The 22,788-nt window shown below is 40.4% G+C and overlaps 1 protein-coding gene across 2 annotated transcripts in view; it reads right to left on the minus strand.

Annotated features, from left to right (window-relative positions):
* Nucleotides 1–1,784: 1,784 nt before the first annotated feature.
* The window catches only part of LRP6 (LDL receptor related protein 6), a 129,926-nt gene continuing 108,922 nt past the window's right edge, over nt 1,785–22,788 (minus strand). Inside the window, exons 16-23 of one of the 2 annotated variants that reach the window (XM_054198657.1) lie at nt 19,386–19,595; nt 17,923–18,048; nt 16,314–16,508; nt 14,495–14,605; nt 12,386–12,616; nt 11,016–11,152; nt 9,728–9,825; nt 1,785–7,943 (exon numbers count right to left, since the gene is read on the minus strand). In XM_054198657.1, the coding sequence (XP_054054632.1) occupies nt 7,652–7,943; nt 9,728–9,825; nt 11,016–11,152; nt 12,386–12,616; nt 14,495–14,605; nt 16,314–16,508; nt 17,923–18,048; nt 19,386–19,595 (1,400 nt within the window). In that variant the 3' untranslated portion in view covers nt 1,785–7,651. Of the gene's footprint in view, nt 7,944–9,727; nt 9,826–11,015; nt 11,153–12,385; nt 12,617–14,494; nt 14,606–16,313; nt 16,551–17,922; nt 18,049–19,385; nt 19,596–22,788 lie in introns of both variants that reach the window. The other variant, XM_054198648.1, reaches the window with a different exon arrangement.

Here is a 22,788-nt window from a genome sequence, read left to right on the forward strand (position 1 = left end):
CTGCTCCACACGGCAGGTTCAATACAAGGTGAAACCTCACCCTTGTCTGGTGCCTGCTTTTCAGTAGGCGGCTCTACCAAATGTGCCTTGATTCCCATGCAAAGGTTTCTCAGCTAGGTTCAAAATCTCCTCCGTGGAAACAAGTTAAACACGTTCAGCAGTTCCCCTCCAGGAATAAGCATGTGATTTTGTGTTCTCACCTTCTTAGGGAAGCGCTGACAATACTGGTGCATCAAAAAAAAAAAAAAAAAAAAAAAAATCTTGTTTGTATGCTCTTAACGAAGGGTTCTCCCCACTATCAAAACAACAATGCAGTGCGTTTTGTCCCTCCTCTAGGACAAAATGAATCGCAGGATTCCAGCGCTCGCAGCCACCTCTGTTCACGTGCGCAAGGAAAGACACAGAATCACGCAAAGGATGTCAATTCTTTTCAGACTTCCAAGTGTTCTTTTCTCAGACGGGCAGGGAATATTATATTTTTTTTTTTTAAATGATGGAAAATACCCCATTGTCCTTTACTATGCCTGCTGCCCCTTGGCGCCTGGTAAACGCGATTTCAGCAGCTCTGCCATCTCTGGAGGCCTTGGTAACTGGCACAGGTAAGACACATGGTGGAGCTGCAGCTAAAACAAAACTTCTGTTTCCTGGGCTACGTGCTCTCCCTCTAAAGGCTATTGGTTTTGGTTTTGTTTTTTTTCAAGATTTAACTCAAGTGGCTCATCGATAGGGCTGATCCTGCTCTTTGTGGTGTCCGTCCATACCGGCTCTCCGGTGTGTACCTTCAAGAACTGCATTTGAGATGCACCCTGATGCTTACCAGCTGGATCTAGGAGAGACCAAGATTCAGGGAATCCAAAGCAACATGAATTACGACTGCACAGACTCTGTAGAAAGGCAGCAACCGTCATTTACCCAAAAAAAAAAAATAAAGAAAAAAAAAGCTGGTGAGCCTTCTGTAGCCCAGCAGCAATTCAAAATTGGCATTTTTTAGAGAAAAACACAGCAGCCAGCAGCTCCAGACTAATGGCCCATTTTGCAAGGTAGAATAAATATAGCACCTTGAAATAAGCATGGCACACTAGCTCAGAGCGAGTACCATTTATTTTTACATCTTGTGAGACTGATAAACGTAGGCCCTGTTTTACTGATATGGGCAGTGATACGTGGCTTGTCCATGCCTCTGTGTAGAAAAACAAGCTGTAAAAGAATCTTAATCTTAGTGTAGCCAGATCCACACTAATACAAAGCCGTATTTTTTTTTTCCCCCACAACCAGTGTATGCAAGTGGGGCAGGAATTCCTGTGCTGAGCTTATAAATTCAGAACTGTTTTCTATCTGTTACAACGGAACCTGTTAAAACAATAAGGGGCTGGGGAATTTTTTTTACATTTTAAAGTTAAACACTTCTCTCTCTGTGAACATTTCAGTACAGATTTAAAGATCAGTAGTCTCCAAAATAACCAACCAGGCATCTCTAGTCTGAGAAGGATTTATTTGGTAAAATTGTCTGGTTTGTATTACTCTGTAAACCAATGTAAATGATCAATAATGGAGACTTCTAACTTTAAAACGTATCCAGTTGCGTTGCAGAATAACAGAAATCAACAGAAGTGCTTGAAGTCAGCTGCGTGTTTCAGGCAAATGCGTCAGGGTTTGCAGAACCTGCCTACAGCATCGGAAAACTGAGCACATTCTGGCTTTTATGGAGAGCAAAGACACACATGGACTTTTAACTTTAATTACCTGTCCTCCAGATGCTGAAATAAAGTGAAGAGTACCTCTCCTTTTTCACTCTTAGTTTTATTATAAAAATCAACATTTCATTTGTTACAACTCAGTTTATAGTAATAATTGGAAAGGATTTTTGTACAAGGTTTATATACACCTTACAAGTAAAGCACTTTATTTTACAAAAAAAAAAAAAAAAAGTTAGTGAATAAGTGAATAGGGCTGACCAAATGTTGGTCATTATAATATAAATACATCCTTGCAAAGCACCATCGTACCAAAAGTTGATGAACAAGAGACACCAGCTGGCTTTAAGACAATGACAAACAGTGATTAAAGCTTACAAAAAAGAACAAACAAAACAAAAAACAAAAACAAGATTAAAAATCTGAAAGCAGCACCAGATCCTTCACTTGCAAACAAGGCTAGTTCAGCTTAAGCCTGGTGGTATCCTCTTTAAAAGAAAAAGACACTTTCATTTTCCCCTCGCTGACTCTTAAACTGCCTGGCTTAAGGCTACAGCCATTTTAATCAGGACTTCAAAGCCGCTCCTTGTTCATTTAAAAGAGGGGAACAAGACTGCTCTCCAATAGTTTCATCGTAACAATCACGCTGTGTGCGACTAAGACAGTATCTGGCCCAAATCGAATATGGACGGTTTACCTACCCTGCCCTGCACAGTTGTGGAGTGGATCACCCAGTCCCTAAAGAAACGCTACGCTGGCATCATCCACTGAGCTGCCCTTTTTAAAGGTGGAAAGGAAAGAAAATTGCCCACTTTGGATCACTACCGTATCATATTTGACTTCTTTTAGAAAGAAATTGAATGTTTTGCAGCCATTTACAAGCTACCAGGTTATTCCTAACTTATTTTCAAGGTGTATCTGTCACCTGCTAATTAAGTTAAAGGTTAACTTTCAAGCCATAACCCCATGAAAATGCAATTAAAAAAATCTTACGGCTAAGAAAGTAACTTCTGAATAACAATGTTCAAATTATTTTTGCACCCCATGAACCAGCTATTTTTTTGTTGCAGAAATAATAAATAATCTGCTACATGCACAGTACACGTTCAAAAGCAGATTCTGTCCGTAACAGTATTGTGCCACAAACACACTCAAGGCAAAAACATCAGGAAAAAGAATTGATTGATTACTTCTTAAGAGATATTTTGAAGAAGGCATTTGATTCAACGGCATGCATGACCAGGGAATTCTGTAGTTCAAGCAGTTCCCCCCAGAATGCTGGCAATCAATTAATTCGAGGAGATTTGCCAAGCAATAAGGAATGGGAATACTCAATATTCAAGACTGGCTTTTTTTTCATCTTAGCACGGGTTTAACTGCTTTAAAGTAAAACAAGTGAATCTGTGTTTAAGACTCACCAATCAAGCCATTTCTAGAGAGTGGGCTATAATAAATGGAGAAGCAATGCACAACTGGAGACCATAACACCACCAAAGCCCATTAGAGCAATAAATAAGGATATTTTTTGCACACACCTTCACTTGCTGTGGCTTTTAGCACCTGCCGTGTCAAGCAGTTTGGGTGCAATTGTCTTCATAACTATGCGAGGACTACAACAGATTGATTTTTATGTACCTACAGAAGACAGAAGTTTTACTCATCTGCAAAATGGACGTGCTTCCTCTCCTGTCTGGTATGACAGAGCATTAATTACTCAGGTTTAAAGTAGGAAGTATTCTGCTGCCTGTCCTACAACCTGGTCAAAAGAAGGCCAGCTTGCATGAGACAGCAGAACAGCATCCAGGCATTAGCACTCAAAGGCAGGGAGGCTGAAGCTGTCAATGGGGGTATGTGAATCTGCATGCACGAAAGTCACTAGCTTTGGGTAAATTCACATTATCGAAGATACCTGCATACATATACTTGTACATGCACGTGGGGGGAAAAGGCTAGGGCAGTAATTTGGAATTTACAATACTGAAAGTTACAACTCATAGCAAAATGAATCCTTTGATATCAACCGGCTCATTCGCATGTTGTGCATGACTGCAAGTATCTCATTTAATGTATATGCACAGGTTGCATGAATTTATATTCATGGAAACCATTCTTTATTTCAAATGCAAATGCTATGTACATGGTTGCATTTATCGTTTTAAGTTCTTTTCAAATAAATATCTTGGTATCCAAAATCAGTGGAGAAATGAGGAGTGCTCCTTAGGAAGGTAGGAAATGTATGCAGTATGACACGGCAGGTGTAATTTTAAAAGGCAAGATTAGGTCTTGTTAACGTTGCCATTTAAACATGCTAAGCTCCTGTCGAACGTGCAAAGATTAGTTTTCAACAAATTATGCTATAATGTCCTTTTTTGGTTTGTTTTGTTGTTTTTTTTTAAACTACAAAGGACTGTTCCTTTCCTGAGTGAGCATCACCAGGCAGACAGCTATGAACACTCCCCAGGTGTCTACACAGAGGACAAGGTGCACAACAAGTACTTGTGTTAATGCCTCACTGCGTACATACCTGATGCTGTAAGATAAGGACATTTGTGCTCAGCTTAAAAGGCAAGGAGAAGTTTCATTGACATCAATGAGACCACTTCCACGCTAATGCTACAAACCCACTTTAACGATCTCCTGAATTGACATGTGTGTGTTATCGACAGTCCAAACATCTCAGTCAATTTGAGAAGCAGGAGAAAGGATGATCCTCGCTGAGGGAAGGAAGGAATATGAATCACAACTGGCTCAGTGGCAGAGAAGAACAGAGAGAAATCGTTCAGTCTCAGTGCTCAGTCAGTCTATGGTGTATCCACCGTGAACGTGTCAGGTGTGCAAGCTGCATCAATGCTTTTGTAATTTGGAGATCTGCCCAAGAGGAACTTCACAGATCATCAACTCTTTCAAAATTTTACTCCGGATTTACTGGGAAAATACATGTACTTGCAAAGGCAGATCACAGCTTCCCACTAAATAAATTCTTTGGTTAGCCCAGATGAGAAACAACCTGCTCTCTATGCTGGTCATCTTCAGTGGAAAAACATAGTCTATCTGCTTTCCCCCTCTTCATGTGAACCTCTCAGAGACAGATCACTCCGAATGTCTGATACACAAACTGAAATGTATGTATCAAAAGACTTGATCAAATTCTACACCGAATGACATGTCCATCCCATTGACTTGAGTTATGCATGGACGTAAACTAGCACAAGAAGACAGGCAGCACAATCCATGTGCAGAGAACGTTTTTCTTCTAAAGAACCCTCGCTGTCATTAACACACTTACAAATTTACCTGCAGGAAGTCCCCTCCAAGAGGAAGCCTCAGTGAGGCAGTCCAACCGCACTAGAAAGAGGATACCACTCCTTAAGCTCAACCACCTTAGAGTTTTTCAAACAGAAATTGGCACACTGAAAAAAGTATTTTGCAAGAAGAGACCATTGCCATCGCAGTACAAGCACTTGGACTGAGATACAACAATGCAATATTCTTCTGAGTTCATTAGTGCAAGTTTCCACATGTGAACCCCACACGGAATGCTGCACATGAAAAAATGTAAACAACAGAGAAGTTTCTAATTCTCATCGGCGTGCCAGCCTCAACACCCCCCGCCCCGACACACCCACCCTCCCCCCTTCATATAAATGGTTTCGAGTTCCCTTATAGTTCACAATACCCTCCTCAACATCCATCCTGCTGGAGAACACAAACAAGCTTCTTCATCAGCAAGGAAGAGCCAGAAGAACAGCTACCATGATTCCTAGATACCTAGAATGAAGCTGGGCAAAAAAACTTAGTATGCCAGATCCAGAGATCAACTGCAATAGCCTGGAGACCACCAAGGCTTTTTAAAGTTTCCTCAGGTATCTTGGACCACTATAAAGACCCTTTATTACCGCTGGAATCCCAATGCCACAGTTTTCCTTGGAGCTGAAACCAAATGAGGCTCTAGTACTCCAGATGAGCGGCAGCACTAGCAAGAATTACTTGTCACTAATTCTGTCAACAGCATGAATTAAACCCCATGCCACATTTTCAGATTATTTCTCTTTTAGTTGAAACTGGATGGGAAACAAGCAACAGAAAACAATAAAACTCCAACGGCACCTCTGAAGAGTTGTTACACCCATACTATGCCCAAAGGCTAGGAGGCAGAAGCTCCTCAGTTCCTTTGTTTTGATAGAGAAGAGTCAGAGAACCATTCTTTGAAGGCATCGAGCACCTTCAGTGGATTTGATGTCAACAGAAGGTGCAAATGCATAACGCCATGTAAGATCAGGTATACTGTGAGCTCCACTACAGTCAAAGCAAACTCAAATACTGCACTGGAGTCAGAGGAGTTAATAATATCCTAGGCCGCCCCTCAACCTACATAAATAATGTTTTCACTTGATTATATACTCCCCCTGTCAAAATCACCATGATGAGGCTGACGGGAGAAGGGGCTAAATATGATAATATACAAAAATAGAGATGCGAATATAAAATGGTTTGGTTAAGAGTATCTTAAAATTTGACATTCACAGCGGTTAATACTAAAGTATTAAACTCACACCATGCAAAAGAGGAGGTATGTCAAAATCATACTGAGCAAAACTGGCTTTACACAAAGAAATCATGAGCAGTTAATACAGCACGGGAATCTCTTCCAATGATCAAAACATTTTTTTTTTTTTTTATGGACAGTTGCTCCACTGAAAATTAAATGCTTCCTTACTAGGAAAAAATAATATATATATTTATATATATAAGATTTGTATACTGTGATATCAATATACACTGAAAGTACTGCAAGGATATATTATTAATTTACAGTAAAACTAACAATCCACGGTTAAATTTATAGTTTATAAATATGCTGTCTATATTATATGTGGTATAAAAATATTTGACATTTTGTGGGCACTAGGTCAAAATAAGGTTTTCTTTTTTAAGGGACTAAAAATCATTCAGGTATATGCATATTACCCTTGTCAATTACGTGAAAATCGTACTGACCTGGTACAAAACAGAATCCTACTGTGTTGGCAAAATGAAGAAGGTAATGTATAGCATGATAATCACTGCATGACAAGGCTAATTAGGAGAAAAAAAGAGAAGTTACAGCAGCCCAGTTCTAGCAGTACTTTAAATAAGGATACCATGATTTAAAGTGACATGGGCAGGAAGAAAGGATGCAGAAGAGACAGGAAAAGCTAAAAAGGAGGAAAAAAGCTAACTTTAAAATGTTCCCAACAAAAATCATCGACATTCCAGAAGAAAGGAGAGAGCTCTAAATGCTCTAGTTTGGTAAATGCATTAAGGAAAAAACAGAGGTGTATTAATTTAAAAAAGCATGTGATTATTTTTCTGGATTCACTGCTATGATTGCTGTATTCCTGTAGAAAACAAAGCCCTTTGTGTAAGGTTAATATCTGTCCTGACTGCATTTTCAAGTTTAACTTTAGTTGCTGGCCCTCCGTAGTTAACATAGAGGTTATTTGGCTACTTCCAAGTATCTATGGTATGCTGCTCTAAGACGGACTTCTTTATTATTAATTACTTTAAACATTTTTGGTATTGACAAACCCCACACCTCACCTCGCTGGACAAGTAACACATCCCGGTCCTTCCATTTCCTTATGTGCTCAGTCACTTCACTGGATTAAGGCATGTTTTTGTGTTCCGTTTGCAAAAATAAAAACTTTTTGTACAAATGTCTGGGTTCTTTTATACAAAAATTTTTCTTCTTATGGCACAAGCAGCAGTTGCTGTTTAAGAAAATATATAAATATCCTTTTTTTTTTTTAATTTCTGTACAAATATCTTCAGTATTCCTCCACCCCATTTAATAACATTTAACTGTACACTGTCCTACCTCATCCTTCGCCAAGAGCTCCCTCCCCCCATCCCCAGTAGAACACTTTGTATTTACACTTTCACGGCGGAGGCAGATAAGGGGGCGGGGGGGCTACCCCTCATGAGGAGTCCGTGCAGGGGGACGGCGGCGGCGGGTAGAGATGGTGCGAGTAGCTCCGCTCCGTGTACGGGGAAGGCGGGCAGCTTTCGTAGTTCTCCTCCGCTGACAGGTACTGGCTGCGTGGAGTAGGCGGCGGGGGGACGGGCTCTGAATCATAGTTCAAGTCACTGGTATAGCCCTTGGCTGTCGCTGCCGTGACCCTTCGGCTGGGGGCATAGTCACTGTCACAGACATCCGTGCTGCAGGGCGTCGTGGGAGGTGCAAAATGTCGGTAGCTGTAAGGCCTGTAGCTGCAGTGGGGAGATTTATGGAAAAAACGTCGGCATATAGAAAGACGGTGCATTTCGAGCGATGCACCCGCAAACAAGCGAGTGACGGATAAGCCAAGGTGGAAACAGGGAGCGGGTCAACCTCTCTGCAGCAGATATATCAGCGTTACGCTTTTCTCTCTTACACCTCAAACTTGCTAACTGCCCTGCAGAAAGCCCACCTCTGCACTACAGCATCAGCCAAATTATAGCAACTAGTGAAAGGGTTGCTAATTATTTGGTATCTAGGGACAACAAGCTCCCTAAGGGCTTACTTAAGGTAGAAAAAGTTGCTCTTAAGACAGTGGGGCAGGAAGGGCACGGGGTGGGGGGCAGAAATAGCTGTGTTGCAATTATATAGAGAAGACATTCTGTTTCCATTACGCAATTTATGGATACCAACTTCCAAGCCTAGACAGGGAGACTGAAAATCGCCTGGCACATTCATAGCAGTCAGGAGAACCACTCCACAGAGCAGTAACTGGGATGGAATTCCCGAAGGCTGCTACCACAAAACGTCTTTTAGAATGAGCCCAAGATAGTTTACAGAAAACGAATTAGAAAGGGAGGTGCTTGGCAGCTACAACCACCAGCATCACAGTCAGTTGTTGGGGGCAGGTGGGGATGCAGCTCCTCTATATTCAAGTCAGAATGTTAGGAAAGATGGGAAGATCAGAAGCAGCAAGGCCAGGGTTTATTTTTGGGTGAGGGAGTATTCAGAAAACATTCAACCCTACACTACATCCCTAATACCGTTTATGATACTAAAAGTCACAACAGCTAACCAGCAATCAGCATGATTCATGCCAGTGCCAAAATTTGGGTTTCTTTCATTAGAAAATTACTCATCATTTTAAAAGATTTTTCATATGGCTGCAAGGGATCATTATAAACATCTGGTCTGACCTTCTGCACAACAGAGGCCATATTTTCTGCTAATGGAGAAGAGATGTCTTTTCAGCCCCAGAGACCTCATTATCCAAAAGCCCCCAAAGGCTCTGTGTTAGGGAGGCATTTCTTTCAGTAGACAAATACAGCGCGCTCTTCTCATTGACCAGATCTGCTAGCGATTTGGGAGGGGAACCTTTACACCCTTGGGTAGTACGTGGCTCATTCTTCATTTTTGGTAACTAGTTATAAAATAATAATGAACTCTAGCATCTTACAGGGAAGGTAAGAAAGGTACATTCAAGTAAACAGAAATAAAGCTTGCATGCCCATAAATATTAGTCACAGAAAATACGCAAAAGTTAGCAACCTTTTTCAGGTATTAACCCTTAATATGTCTAACTAGAATTTCTGTGCTTTGTCTAGGCCATAATATTAATGTTACTTCTGAACTACTAGCCTCTGCATGGTGTTTGCCTATCATTTCTGATAATTACATAACATGTTATTTATTACAGAAGCCTAAAAAAAAGGCAGGATTCACTCCAGGGTAAGTATTTTTGGCTCAAAGTTATCACGGTACCAGGTTTCTTTTGGCATTTAGCTAATTTCGTGATGAGTGTCATCATTCCCCCTAAAGCAAAATACCCAAGAGGTGTACCACTAACCCACTTAGCGTACGATTTACCTCGAACAGTGCTGCACTTATATGCACGCTTTGGTGACACGATACATGTGAACCCATTTAAGCACCTCTTTTAGTGCTTGCAGAATTAGGGCCTTTGATTGCAATTCTGATGGAGCAGAGGCTGTCTTTATTCTGCATTTTCTCCACTAACTGCTTTGATCCTGACGGCAGCTATTGTAATAGTAATTACCTGTAGGATCTATGAGTGGATGGGCTGTTTGAAGAATAACCGAATTCCATGGTATAATGTGAACGTTCAGTAGCTGGTGATGGTGGTGGGTTCAAAATCTAAGGGGAAAAAAAAAGAAAAAAGCCAGTTTAAAAAAAATAAAGCAAACTAAGGAAACTCAAGAAAACATCAGTTTACAAATTTTCTTTTTAGCACTGTTTAATAGGAACCTTAAATTAAGAACTACATGCATAGCCCCTCCCAACAAACAGGATTTTTCTTCTGTTTATTCCGCAGTTCTTTAACAGACATTGGTAATGCCTCTTTTTACCATTCCCATAGAAGCCATTACTAAGCTCTTCTCAAAAAACGCTGACTGCTGTTGCTATTTTGACATACCCGGTGCTAAAAAGTAAAGTTGAAGCTAGCTGTTCAATACTAGATTGTCACTAGGGATACCACCGCCCTAGGCAAACTGGCAGATGTCTGCTCCTGCTAGCTGTAGTCCCCAAGTATTATGCTGTTAATAATACTTGCAGCGTGCTGTCCAAGACAAGCGTTTCTTCCCTATACTGGCATGCTCTTGCTGCACAAACAGTATTTTGATTAATTTAAAGATATAACATGATGGGTTGATTCTCAGAAGTGAAAACAGACAGTTGAAGATTTCAGCCTGCACTGACCGAGCATGTAACTTTTTAACACTTTGACAGTGGCTTGGTGGACTTTATATAAAAATATCTAAACCAACAACCACTGATGCTTCAAGTAAAGAGACAGGGAGCCCTCTAGGGCTGGTACCAACTTTTATATAGCATCTAGCGCAGCACACTACCTGTTTGTGACTAGAGGAATGCTATGGAGTTGCAAGATGCTTGTTTGTTTATTTATCTGTCATTCACAAGACACATGATACAAAACTTCATTTTAATTCCTTGAAAGGTCTATAGAGAAGCAACCATGGTTTTACCTCCAGAGGCACATGGCAGAGTATAATGAAAGGAGATCGCTCTGACGAAGGGATTTTTTTATAAGGATTTTTTCATCCACCCTGGCATTCAACCTAACTTCTTTTCCTGGCACTGAGCTCTCTCACGACTTCTTAAAATTAACTGAAAATTCCTATACTGTTTTAGAAAAAGACAATCTCCTCTCCTTTCCCTTTCAAAATCACTTACTCCATATTCAAACTAGTATATTAGGCTAGAAATTTAAAAGAAAACATTCATCTGTCAATTAATTATCCTCAGAAAAACACTGACACTTCCCTGAAAGTTATTAAAGGTCTATGAATAATAGAATGACTTACTGGAGGAAAGTAAGTGCCTTTGGTACTTGAAGAACTACTGGAAGAGGCTCCTGTGACATGGGCCCTGTCATAGGGTGGCCCACTGCTCCCTCCCATAATGCTGAGGGAGCTGATCACAGATTTACCTCGAGACATCCCTGAAGAACAAAGATGTATGTCAATATTCAATTCTTCGAATCAAAGAGAGAAAAGAAAGTTTAAAAACATAATCTAGAGGATAAAGGCAGTATAAGCACAACTCCTAAAACCAAAATTAATCTTCTTGGTGTTAACAGCAAATTCAGTGCTCCTTGATGGACAATTGTAATGAAGACTGTCAGGAAATAGACATGTTGGTTTTGTGTAACTGCTACTCAACTGCAGGACTTGGCACTGGGCTACACTAGAGCTGCATGAACAGAAACAGATTTCTTTCACTCAAATGGCTGGAAAAGACTTGAGAGAACAGGCATTCAGGCACTATTTCTATGCCTCAGAATAAAACGTGAAACTGACTGTGACCACCTCAACTGAGCAACTGAAATTTGTGCAACAGAAGAGAGGGTTTGTGTTCTTTCATTTCCACACTGTTAAGTGAGCTTTTGCTACTGGACTGAAGCACACTGGCAGAGAGGCCAAGTGGGAAACGGAGAGGTATGCCACTGTGCTCGAAATAATGGTGAAAATTCTGCTCAAAGACTCTCTTTATGAAAGCAGGTTATTACAGAAAGCAAAGAAATTTGGTGCATTATTTTAACCCTGTAACAGCCTCACAGAACCTCTATGTTCTGACTGGAACCTGATGGATCCAAAGCCACGAGTTACAGTACATATTTAATCAATATATACAGAAGCAATGCATATAAATGAAGTGCAGCATTGCGGTTAAGTCTTACTTTTTAAACAGAAGTAGCATCACGGGCTTGGATTGGTGTTGGGAACTTCATCATGAAACAAGACCAGTTATTGCCGGTCACCGCAGACTTTATAAGAAGTTTCACAAGCATAAAAACCTGGTCTACACATCTAACGAATAATTACATAATGTTTAAAGTCCCATGAATGTAACCCTGTACGCCTGTACTGTCATGACACCTTGCTCATGCTTTAATAGCCCAAAAAGAGGCTTCTTTAGTAGCAAAAGAAGAGAACTACCACGGTATGCATATCTATTTGAGCTTATGGTTCCGCAAAATATCTAAATGCTTGTGAATAGCATAGGTAGAGTATCAGTTCATTATTATAAAGAAGGATGGCGAGAAGCCTTGACAGTCCTGGCTTCCAACAACTATGCATCTGGAACAGACATCTCCTGTGCATACATGCACAGTATCCTCAGCTACAACTACATGGTGACAAAGAGCAGGACAAGGATCACACCATTTACTCACCAGGGAGAGAACCTGACAGAGAGCTTGGGTGAGGCACATAACCAAGAGGTACAGAGGCTGGTCCGTGCACCACGTAATCATTGGTCATTGTTTCCCCATCTCCCTTCATGCGTGGGCACAACACCCTCTGGCAGATGAAGTACATCGCTCCAACCACAAAAACTGTAAGGATCACACCAATGATGGAGCCTATTGTGTTGTTGGGCTGTGGCGCAGGCTCCTCCGTTGTGTCTAAAAAGAAAAAGGAAAATCGTACCGTGTAAATTAATCCAACTGCTTCACATACCAGCATCAGTTTTCCTGACATCTTACCACACAGGAAAAAATAAAAGCCTTCTCTTCTGTAGAGAGACAACAGCTTTCAAATTAATATATGGGAGGAACAGACAGGCACTGGAACAGGTCTGTTCAAAGACTCAGAGCGTCCATAAGGGCTACTTGTGCACAAGATGACCTCCAGACACGCAGAGAGGTTTCTGAATCATAAATGACAGGAAGTGAACAGCACATGCATGTGCAGGGCGGCTGATGAACCACGTCCTGATCTTGCTTCATGCTGACAGGCCGGGCTATCCTTTGAACTTGATGAACAAGACCTGCAGCCATGACTCCAGATGGCACTGTGCTCGGGACTCCAGTTATGCTTTTTTTTTTGTCATTAAAGATAATGACAACTACTTTTCATGTTGCACCTCATCACATAAGCACCTGGGTTGTCACTCAGTGTAACAGACTGGCACTCCCTTTTCTCAACTGTGTAACCTTCAATTGTGCTGAACAGTAGAATTGATGCACCAATGATGAATTTTGGGTTTGCTGCTATGTATTAAACTATCTAACGTACTCCACATCTGACCCACACTGATGGTTACAGATACAGCTACACATCAGCTTCAGAGGTGCCATCGTTGTGAGGAATCTACCCGGAATGATTATTCAACAGTCAAAATGAGTGGCGTTCCCTACAACACCAATTCTAAGCAATGACATTTCTGGGAATAACTGACAACCCCCTGCCTGTGCTTCATGAATTTGACAAGAAAAGCAGACTTTAAAGTATTTTCCTGTTCTAGTTGGTGTTTTACATCTTATCCATTACTGAAAGTCTTTTCCTCAACACATTTTCTTCTCCCTGAACACCAAACCCACACTTTAACCAGCTTGTCACAGTCTACAGAGATAAGTAAACAGACTTCTGATCATACTTGAAGAGGGACAGTGACAACTGCAATCCTACTCTGGGTAGGCTAATTTTCCATCCGCTGCTACAAAACAGCAAAATATATAAACTATAATAAAGATAACTACACATGTCTGTGATAATGTCACTAACAACTTGGTAGCATGACAGAACATCTCCTATTACCCCTTTACAAGATCAAGGGTCCAACTCTGGCTTTGCATTTTCAAGTTGTGTGTGTGTCAACTGCCATACGTGGATCTCTAACACAAGAAGAGAGGTACCTATTTACAATTTCTTTTAAAGCACCAACAGTGAAAATGAACTTTTAAGTTGGAATTTTAAAGGCAGTGGTTTTCTTGCAGAGCCCGGGAGATTTCAAGGTAGGGGATATCACATGTTACAAATCATAAATCAAGCTCAGAATTACATCTCTTCAAGATAAAAAGGAATTTTTAGAAGGTTTACTCTATAAACAGAGTGCGCCTCTGGTTCTAAAAGCACCTGCTAATAATTCTCTGGATGAGAAAACCATGAAGCAGAGCAGTTATATATAAAAGCCTCATGCTGCTAGAAAGATTATTTTTTTTTTAAACACTGCACCAACTCAGCATACTAACAGATTATAGTAAACCAAACCTTATATTTCTTTTAAAAGTTTAAAAAGGTAAGTGGAAATATTACTAGCCTGCTCTGCCTCAGAGACTACTTCTGCCTCAAACCAGGACATTCAGAATACTAGTTATTTTTGTTATTCCTATTTCACCATGTTGTGCATTAATTGCATGACAGCAGTTAGGAACAGAAGCATTCATTTTGGGAACAATTAATTCAGTCTGGTTGGCAGAGTAAGATCTAACTCATAGAGAAGGTAAGAAACAAGTTTTGGATACTGCAGTCGTGGCTCTGGTCTCAGGTTTCACACTTACAGCATCCTTGCTCATCTGAGCTGTCGTTGCAGTCCAAGTTGTGATCACATTTCTTGCTTTTCCCGATGCACTGCCCACTGGCACAGCGGAATTGGTCGGTTAAACAAAGCACTGGAAAGAGAAGCCCCCACACAAGAAGAGTCAGTATCAAAGGCTTCTACTCTTTAAAATTATTAAGAAAACAAGACACCAAAGCACACAATCAGGAGCATCCTGGGAGAGCTAAGCCTGCTGATAGCTTCATTTCTTAAAATAGCCAGTGGCACACAAAATCCCTCATGCTAATCAGGCATAAAAAGTGATTCAGTGTTCTGTTAGGATATCGCACCCGGTCCTTACTGCCTGTTTACAATAGGGACACTACAAGGTAAAGTTACCTTGACTAACTCAGAAGCAGACAGCCACTGAGAACACAGGTACTTATCCCATGTCCCAGGGTAAGTGCCTGGGATAAGTTATTGCAAAATTGCTGTAAGAATCTCCAACTCTAAGCATTTACTGTATTATAAGAGAGAAGAATTAAGTTATTAAAATAAATCTATCAAACCATGATGATAAAATTGTTTAAGACAGACAAATGTGGTTTCTCAATGCCCTTGTGCTCTTCCTGTAAACCAGAAAACTCCTTGATCATGAGACAATATATTTCACTTGACATTATGTTTTTAAACCGAAATGAAAGACAGAAGATAAAACTGGAGCTTTGCCAGCATACTAAAAAAATAAACTATCACTTTGGGAAAAAAGGTGCTGCAGGCAAGGTGCTGGCTGCTGTTGTTTACACATATTTTTGCCTCCTGTTTCTCATAAATCCAGAAATTCTTTCTGACTTCAGTGGAATTAAGAAGTTAAACTAAAGGCTTTTCTGATCTGTAATCAACGTGAATGCTCTGAGTAACAGGGCCGCTGATATCTCCAGCCACTGGATGGTAACTGGGAAGCTAACATGCACAATGTATTTTCAGATGTCGGCATTTCATCTGGTAACAGCCACCTTTCATCACACAGGAATTTCAGCATTGGTCTGTATGGTTTTTTTTGAGCTGGAGCACATCTTTTGGAAAGAAATTCTGCCTTGTTTCAAAGACCCTTAGTCTCTTCAAAGAAGGAAAATGTACTGAAAGGATGTAGAGAAGATGCACCCTTTCAAGCTTACAGGTTGTCCCTACAACTCCTCACTACTTGCGCAGTGGGGAAAGGGCGAGTTTGCTCATGTTTCGCGTTGTATAGTGGTGGAGTAGTTCAGATTCCATCAGCGCAATCTGTCCTTTCCAAAATTAAGAGAACCTAATTCTCATTGTGTTGGCAACAGTACTTCCATCTGTAATAATGGCTTAAATATTCTCTTTCGCTCTGCTCTACAGGAACAAGAGGTCTCCAGAAATCTCATCTGTCTCTCACTCCCACTTACTCACAAAAGCTTAACTTCATTTTTTTTTTCAGGTATTATAAAATAAACAATCCCAAGACCTTTACGTGGTACACAGCACACAAAAAACTATGACAAGGTTTTGCTCCACTTTGTAATTCACTCCTAGTTACCAACTTTCTAAAGCTTAAAAACATATTATCTTTGTAACAGTACTTTTCACAAACAGAGCTTAAATCACTGTGCAGGAGATCAAACTTATTTCTATCTCACAGGTGGAGAAACAAAAGTATGGAGCTGAGAAATAACTTCCCATTCAATAGATCAGTTTAAAAACTAGCAGAACCTCAGATCCTTCCAAAGCCTACTCAGCGATGACTTTGGGATCTATCATAGTGTCCCCGCGCATGACAGCTTTATTTTCATCACACTCCGAAAGATCCCATGTACCTTCACAGTTCTTCTCATCTGAGTTGTCCTGGCAATTTGCTTCTCCATTGCACCGGAGGGCACTGTCTATGCACTGTCCACTTTCACACTGGAACTGGGTGTCTGAACACACTGGGCAGTTCTTTTCGTCACTGTGGTCTTCACATTCAGTGAAACCATCACAGCGCCAGGCCACCGGGATGCAGTCAATCTCACCTGTGAAACAGGTGAACTGCTGAGGGGAGCATGTTGGTGGTTCTTTAAAAATCAAGCAAACAAACAAAAATTAAAAATCCAGGTGAAAAAACAGTAGATCAGGACAGGTAAGGACAAGAAGATCTCAGCTGCTTTGGTTTATCAAGCAGCTGATAAACATGCCATGTCATACGGTAACTTCCACCCCCGCTGCCTCCGCAGTCGTTTGTGCAGATCTTGAGCCCCACGTGACTGATGCAGGCTCACATTGATGGAGGTTCATTAGACAAAGAACAAGAGGAACAGAGAAACATCCACACTCAAAACACAATTTCTTCCCTTCCCACTTCAGCCTCTTACACCCTTCTCTTAGTTAGGTCTTCAAAAGTCAACACACGTTTCACTCTCCCTTCCCTGCAACACAACCGATGGTTCACTTTCTTTTTAATGTTCGACAGTCACTGTATAGAAAATGCTAAAAGGATGTAATGCGCTGCAGATGGATGCACTGTGACTCAATGTCTAGTTATGTGCCCTCGACAGCTCTGTTCAGTCAAAATTCTTTTAAAACGACAAAAAACTGCTCCATCTAGTCAAGCCCTCTACCTCAACACAGCTGTTAGCTGTTATTTAACATTTACTACAGTAACTGTTAATCTCATGCAGTAAGTAAGTGTGAATTTTTTTTCCTTTTTTTTAATCCTCCTTTCCTCCCCCCTCTTTTGGCCTGGTATTAAACTTGCTTTGAGAAAATATCTGGATTATGTTAGCTCTTGTTCCATTGTGAGACCACACGTCGCCTTGATGGCGAGAAGATTGCATAATAAATCCATTCAGTACGGTGTCACAAAGAGACCCAAGCACCAAAGTGCCTTTCCTCTCCCCAATTTCAACCCCACCCTTGGAGACACCAGGGCGTAGGCTACAGCGGCCATATCACCACAGAGAAGGCAATTCGCCCTTCTGGGACTGCAGTTCAGAAAGACACACACAGGGTGAGTTTGAAGAGGACAGCAGAGAAGAATAAAACAACACAGACATGGTGCAATATACCAGAACATGAGAATCTACCACTATTTGAAAAAGCAGAACATACAGAGTGACAGAAAACAAGTAACAAAAAACATACAATTAAAAAAACCAAGTTTTTTTGTGGTCTTAAGTAGACCAGTGGTCTTAAGTAGAAAGGGTGAACATAAATCCTTATTCAACAATTGACTACTGAATTTTTCCCTCTTCTCTTACTCCTTCTCAATACTTGCCGATTTAGCTTGGGGGAAGGAGGGGGGCAAAGAGGTAAGCGTGTAAAAGCATATAACAGCACCTGGTGCGCTGTCACATTCTTTCTGCTCAGAAGACACCCCTAAAGATGGAGACCCACCCTCCTAAGCCACAAGCTGAGAGCTCAGTGACACAGAGCATGGGAAGGACTTACCTCCGCAGGACAGCTCATCCTGCAGCAGAACAAGGTGGACTGGGCAAGAGCAGCGTGTGGTGCCGTCACCCTTCACGATGCAAATGTGAGAGCAGCCACCATTATCTTGAGAACAAGGATGTTGTCCTGTGATTTTAAAAATAAGAAAGACATGTACTGACAAGAAATCCCCACCTCTTTTACAATCTTTCAGTGATTTCTTTGGGAGCACAGGACTCCCTTCATTGCTTTCTTCCCCCTGGGGAAAGCACTATTAGAAACAACTCCGAAAAAAGTTGTATTTTGTTACGTGCATTTTTTCCCTTTACACACATCAAGAATTGTCATGCACACTGATCACTGTCTGTGATATGCAACATTATGAGAATCATGACATGGAGTCTCCTAAAACAGCAAACAGTACTCAAAGTATTTTGCTTCTAGTACAAGGTAGAATTAGTTCTGCAGCAAAAATAGTAGCATTAGTAATACAAAAAGATGCCTTGGACTACATACTTCATCTTCTCTATCAAAGACCATTAAAAAAGTAAACTTTTCTAATTTATGAATTCTGAAGCTTTCATACTGTCTCTGAAACTTAAATTAACATGCTCTAGATAAATATGCCTCTTCATTTTAATGTTTAATAAGGACAACATACTTCTCTTGGAACTCCTGACAGATTTACTGAGATTAATTGCAAACAAAACTAGTAGTAGTCTGCACTGATGCTTTAATTAAACATCCCCAGACAGTTTTCTACGCATTTCTCCAAGGCATGCACCACAGCCTATTAACCAGGCCCATTTCCTCCAGGATGACGGCTGCCTTCCTGCTTTAACCATCCAGCTCCCGTTGTTTCAAGCATGTGTGCGTGGGGCAAGGCTATATCCTGTTAAACAGAAAACTTTTAAAAGGGCAGCCATGTTCAACATAAATTGTTATTTAATACACACTTGCTTTGTGCAATGCAATGTTGTTCTTCTGTCATTTACTTTCAATATGAATTGCCACTGACAAAAATTGCTCACTTCGCCTTCATGGCAGGCAGTCCATTGAAACAGTTACTCCTAATAAAAGGCTCCAGGAGCTGTGCTTGTCTAAACAGAGTAAACACCTAATAGCAACTCACTAGCACGTTGCAGCCGTAATCGTCTACAAGGGATAACTGGACAGTTCCATTGTGCCTATAGACACTCAAATACCAGGTGCCTGGTATGGGACTACCAATAAAGTTGTCATCAGCAACAAAACGTGATGCTGGACTTGTGACAGATTTCCAGTCCACGGCCAAATGCCTGAAGGAAACAAACTTAATTGCACACTGGTGATGTACAGACACAAAACGATACCAACTTCTGGCCCCTTCGATCTGCACTGATGTCGGTCAGCGACAAGGCAAAACAGGTTCATCTTTCCACGGCCACTCCTTGCCTCGAGCCCCACAGGTACTGTTTGCATTTGCAAACAGGGATTGCACTTACTGTATTCCTGAATGTTGAGCTCTTTCACAGCATGGATGTCACTGAGTTGTGCAATACGAGCCTGGACCTTTGTACGTCCTTCTCGACCAGTCATATCAATCTTTTCAATCATCTGCTGTTGCCTGTCAATCCAATACAGCCAGTTTTCAAATACAGTTAGTCCCACGGGCTGCAAGATATTAGAGTCTTCCAAAACAATCCGGTTAGCACCTGCAGAAGGGAAAAAGCATTTTAGCTCAACTGGAATCAATGGAAATACTATCTCAAACATTTTCTACGCAACTCATACCACTATTTTCCACTACTTTTACACTACCAGCTAAGCCTACTACAGAAACACAAGCAATCTTGGGTCTTCTGATGCAAGAGTGATGCGTTTTGCAGACAGATGATAATTTTTTTTTCCTATTTTCATCAAGACGACAGTTTTCATGCTTCAAATATATTTACTGTATTTAAGAAGCATCTGGAGTTGGGGATCAGCTCTCATGAGCCTATCCAGTCTTTTATCGATATGATGGGAATTGGTAATTCTTTTCATTCTTCTATCCGTTTTTGGAGAGATGCTTTGTCTTGGCATACAGCAGGGAATAAGAAGACGGATTATTAGCTTGAGTTAACTAATACAAGATAAAATCCAAGTGAAGACAAAGTACTTGGTACTTTTCACATGAATTATGAGATTAAAGTGAACACCTGACTTCTGACTTCCTCATATTGTTTTGTTTCAACTACATTATCTTCACTAAGGTTTTCATGATAAATTGGGAATGCTCCTTTCTTCCTAGTGAAGACTTACTTTCCTCGGTTCCTTTAGCAATCACTGGTAGCACTCAAGAAGCTTTAGCTTTAGGCCTCTGAAGAGTATTTGTTGACTTTTATGCCAGATTACCTGGCATTAAATATAGTCAAGAGCAACTGCCACACTTCATGGTTAACACTCCACATAAACAGAAGACAGTCAGCAGCTGTTTTAAAGATACCATTAAAGGCTGCCCAAAGACAGTAAGACTTTATAACTCGTACACTGAAGGAAAATATGTTATTCAAAACCTAAGAGTTCAAGAGCGAGGTTTAATCCATGCTTTGTTTATTTTACATGACATGATATAGAAATTAACACTCAAATATTCAGTGATTATCAGGTTATGAGCACAAAATTACTAACATAAGGAATCTGCTTCAATTTTGAAATACTGAAACAATAGCGCACAGTCTAAAATTAGGCCACAGCTTGAAAATTTACATATAAATCCTGGTATTTCAGATATCTGGGCCCACTGCTATGCTTATTCTTCACTTTCACTACAGCAGACAATAGCTTTGCATATGTTCATCCACAAAACAATTTCCAAGAAGTTTTTATATTTTGTCCTGTAAAAATATACTAGTACAACTGAATACCACAGAAAAATGTCTCTACCATACCCACACAAAGATAATGTTATGGGACAAAAAACACAAGTATCTTATGATTTTATAATTTGAGTAAGTTCTGTCCCTCTGCTTTGTTTAGTAGCAAGAATGTTTTTTGGCTTATTGAGAATTGAATCAACAGGATGTCAGTGATGACGACTTACAAACAAATTCACCTATGAAAAGTGTATTTATCTCTTTTTTTACTAAATGCATACAGAGTTCAGAAGTTAAGTAACCTTCCAAACATTTAGCAAGTGGTAACATCTAAAGCAGAACAGGCAAACTCAAATATTAATCCTCAGCTAGACTGGGCTCTCGCCCACAACTTTGGAACAACACCAGCAATGATCTGATTAAGAAAAGACGTTGATGGATTCTGAAGGAGGCTATACCCAGACTGATGTAGGAATTAATAGACTAAGTGATGTAAGTCCAACTAAATAACTGCAGCCGTCTATTAACCTGCATGAACATGACTCATTGTATAGGGAAAAGGTAAGAAACAGCAACCTGGATCTCAAGAAGAAAAGCTAAGCTGGGAACAGGGGAAAATGCAAAGATGACAGGGTGGAATATAGTTGAAACTAAGACCTTGACCTACCCAAATGGAGTCCGTACATGCCCTGCTCTGCCGTGCCCATGTCAATCAGCATGGCATTTTGCACTATGCTCCTAAAGCTCTGAAGCTTAAAATTTTCACTCCCTTAATGTCTTAATCTTTCTTTTTAATATTTGTGACCAAGTGTAACTGACTATTTCTGACTAAACAGAGACACTGAAATCCCTCCTTCCAAAAACCAACAATAAAATCCAAAGCTGGCTCATCAGGGTGCTAGTCCCCTTTATTGGGAATGTCAGATGAAAGGGAGATGTGATTAAGAGGAGCTTTGTCTCCTGACATGACCATTCTCTTTCCAGCAATACCTTTTACAAAAAGACTTAAAAACAAACAAATAAATACAAAAATCCTGACACACCCGTAGCTCATTCTATTTCCAAATAAAAATTACTTAATTCCAGAATCATTAGACATTTCCAAATCACACTAATTATTCTGGAATAGAAGAACTAATTTCCAAATAGTTTCCATGGTAGGGAGCTAATTCCAGTCATCTTTTCATAAACAACCCCTTAATCATGTGAAGAATCTGGTTAGCTTCAATAGGATCTCCCATTTGGGCAGCATAACCGAGTCCTAACTGCATGCCTGAAGGACAAGGAGGAAAAGAACTGCATGACATAAAAGGCATTCTAGCTCTCCTTCTCTTTATGAGTACTGGCATCTACAGAGTCGACAGACCAAGAGACTGTGCATGTTTTAAGAAGTTAACATGCAGAAAAGTTACTCTGCTGGTCAAAAGAGCCTATTAATCAGCATTCCTAAGCACAGGAATGCATCTCAGCAGTTAGCAATTTATCGTGGTGATTATAGCAATCTATTTGTCATGCAAATGCCAAAAAGCAAGAGAGGTTTTGGAATGATTTTTCTTCATGTTCTTCGAAAATATGGCAAGCTTTTACTACACAACATTGATGATCAACAGCCACATCTTTTTAAAAAAATGCAGAATCATTAAAGCCAGACTAGATTAGAATTTAGACCCTTCTCCTCCTCTGGTGACCTAATTCCTGGCAGATAACAGACGCAGAGAAACAAAGCATGTATGATATTCTCCTGCTGCCCGTTACTTTATGCATGCAGACCCTGGATCTGGGATAGCCTAGAACATACTGGCATACACCATAACACTTTTCTTAAAAAAAAAAAAAAAACAAAAAAAACCAAACCAATTCACTAACTCAACTTATGTGCTGTGTTTTCAAAGAGTGAACAGTCAGGATGCTGCAGTTCATTAGTGACCCTGAATCCCCCAGTGACACACCAGGTTAATCAGTGAAAAAAAAAAAAATTATATTGCTGAGCCTCAATTCCAATAATCTAAAAAAAATGAAATGTTTTCCAAAACAAAACCTGATTCTAGCA

This window comes from Rissa tridactyla, chromosome 1, assembly GCF_028500815.1.
Source record: "Rissa tridactyla isolate bRisTri1 chromosome 1, bRisTri1.patW.cur.20221130, whole genome shotgun sequence".
Lineage (NCBI taxonomy): Eukaryota > Metazoa > Chordata > Aves > Charadriiformes > Laridae > Rissa > Rissa tridactyla.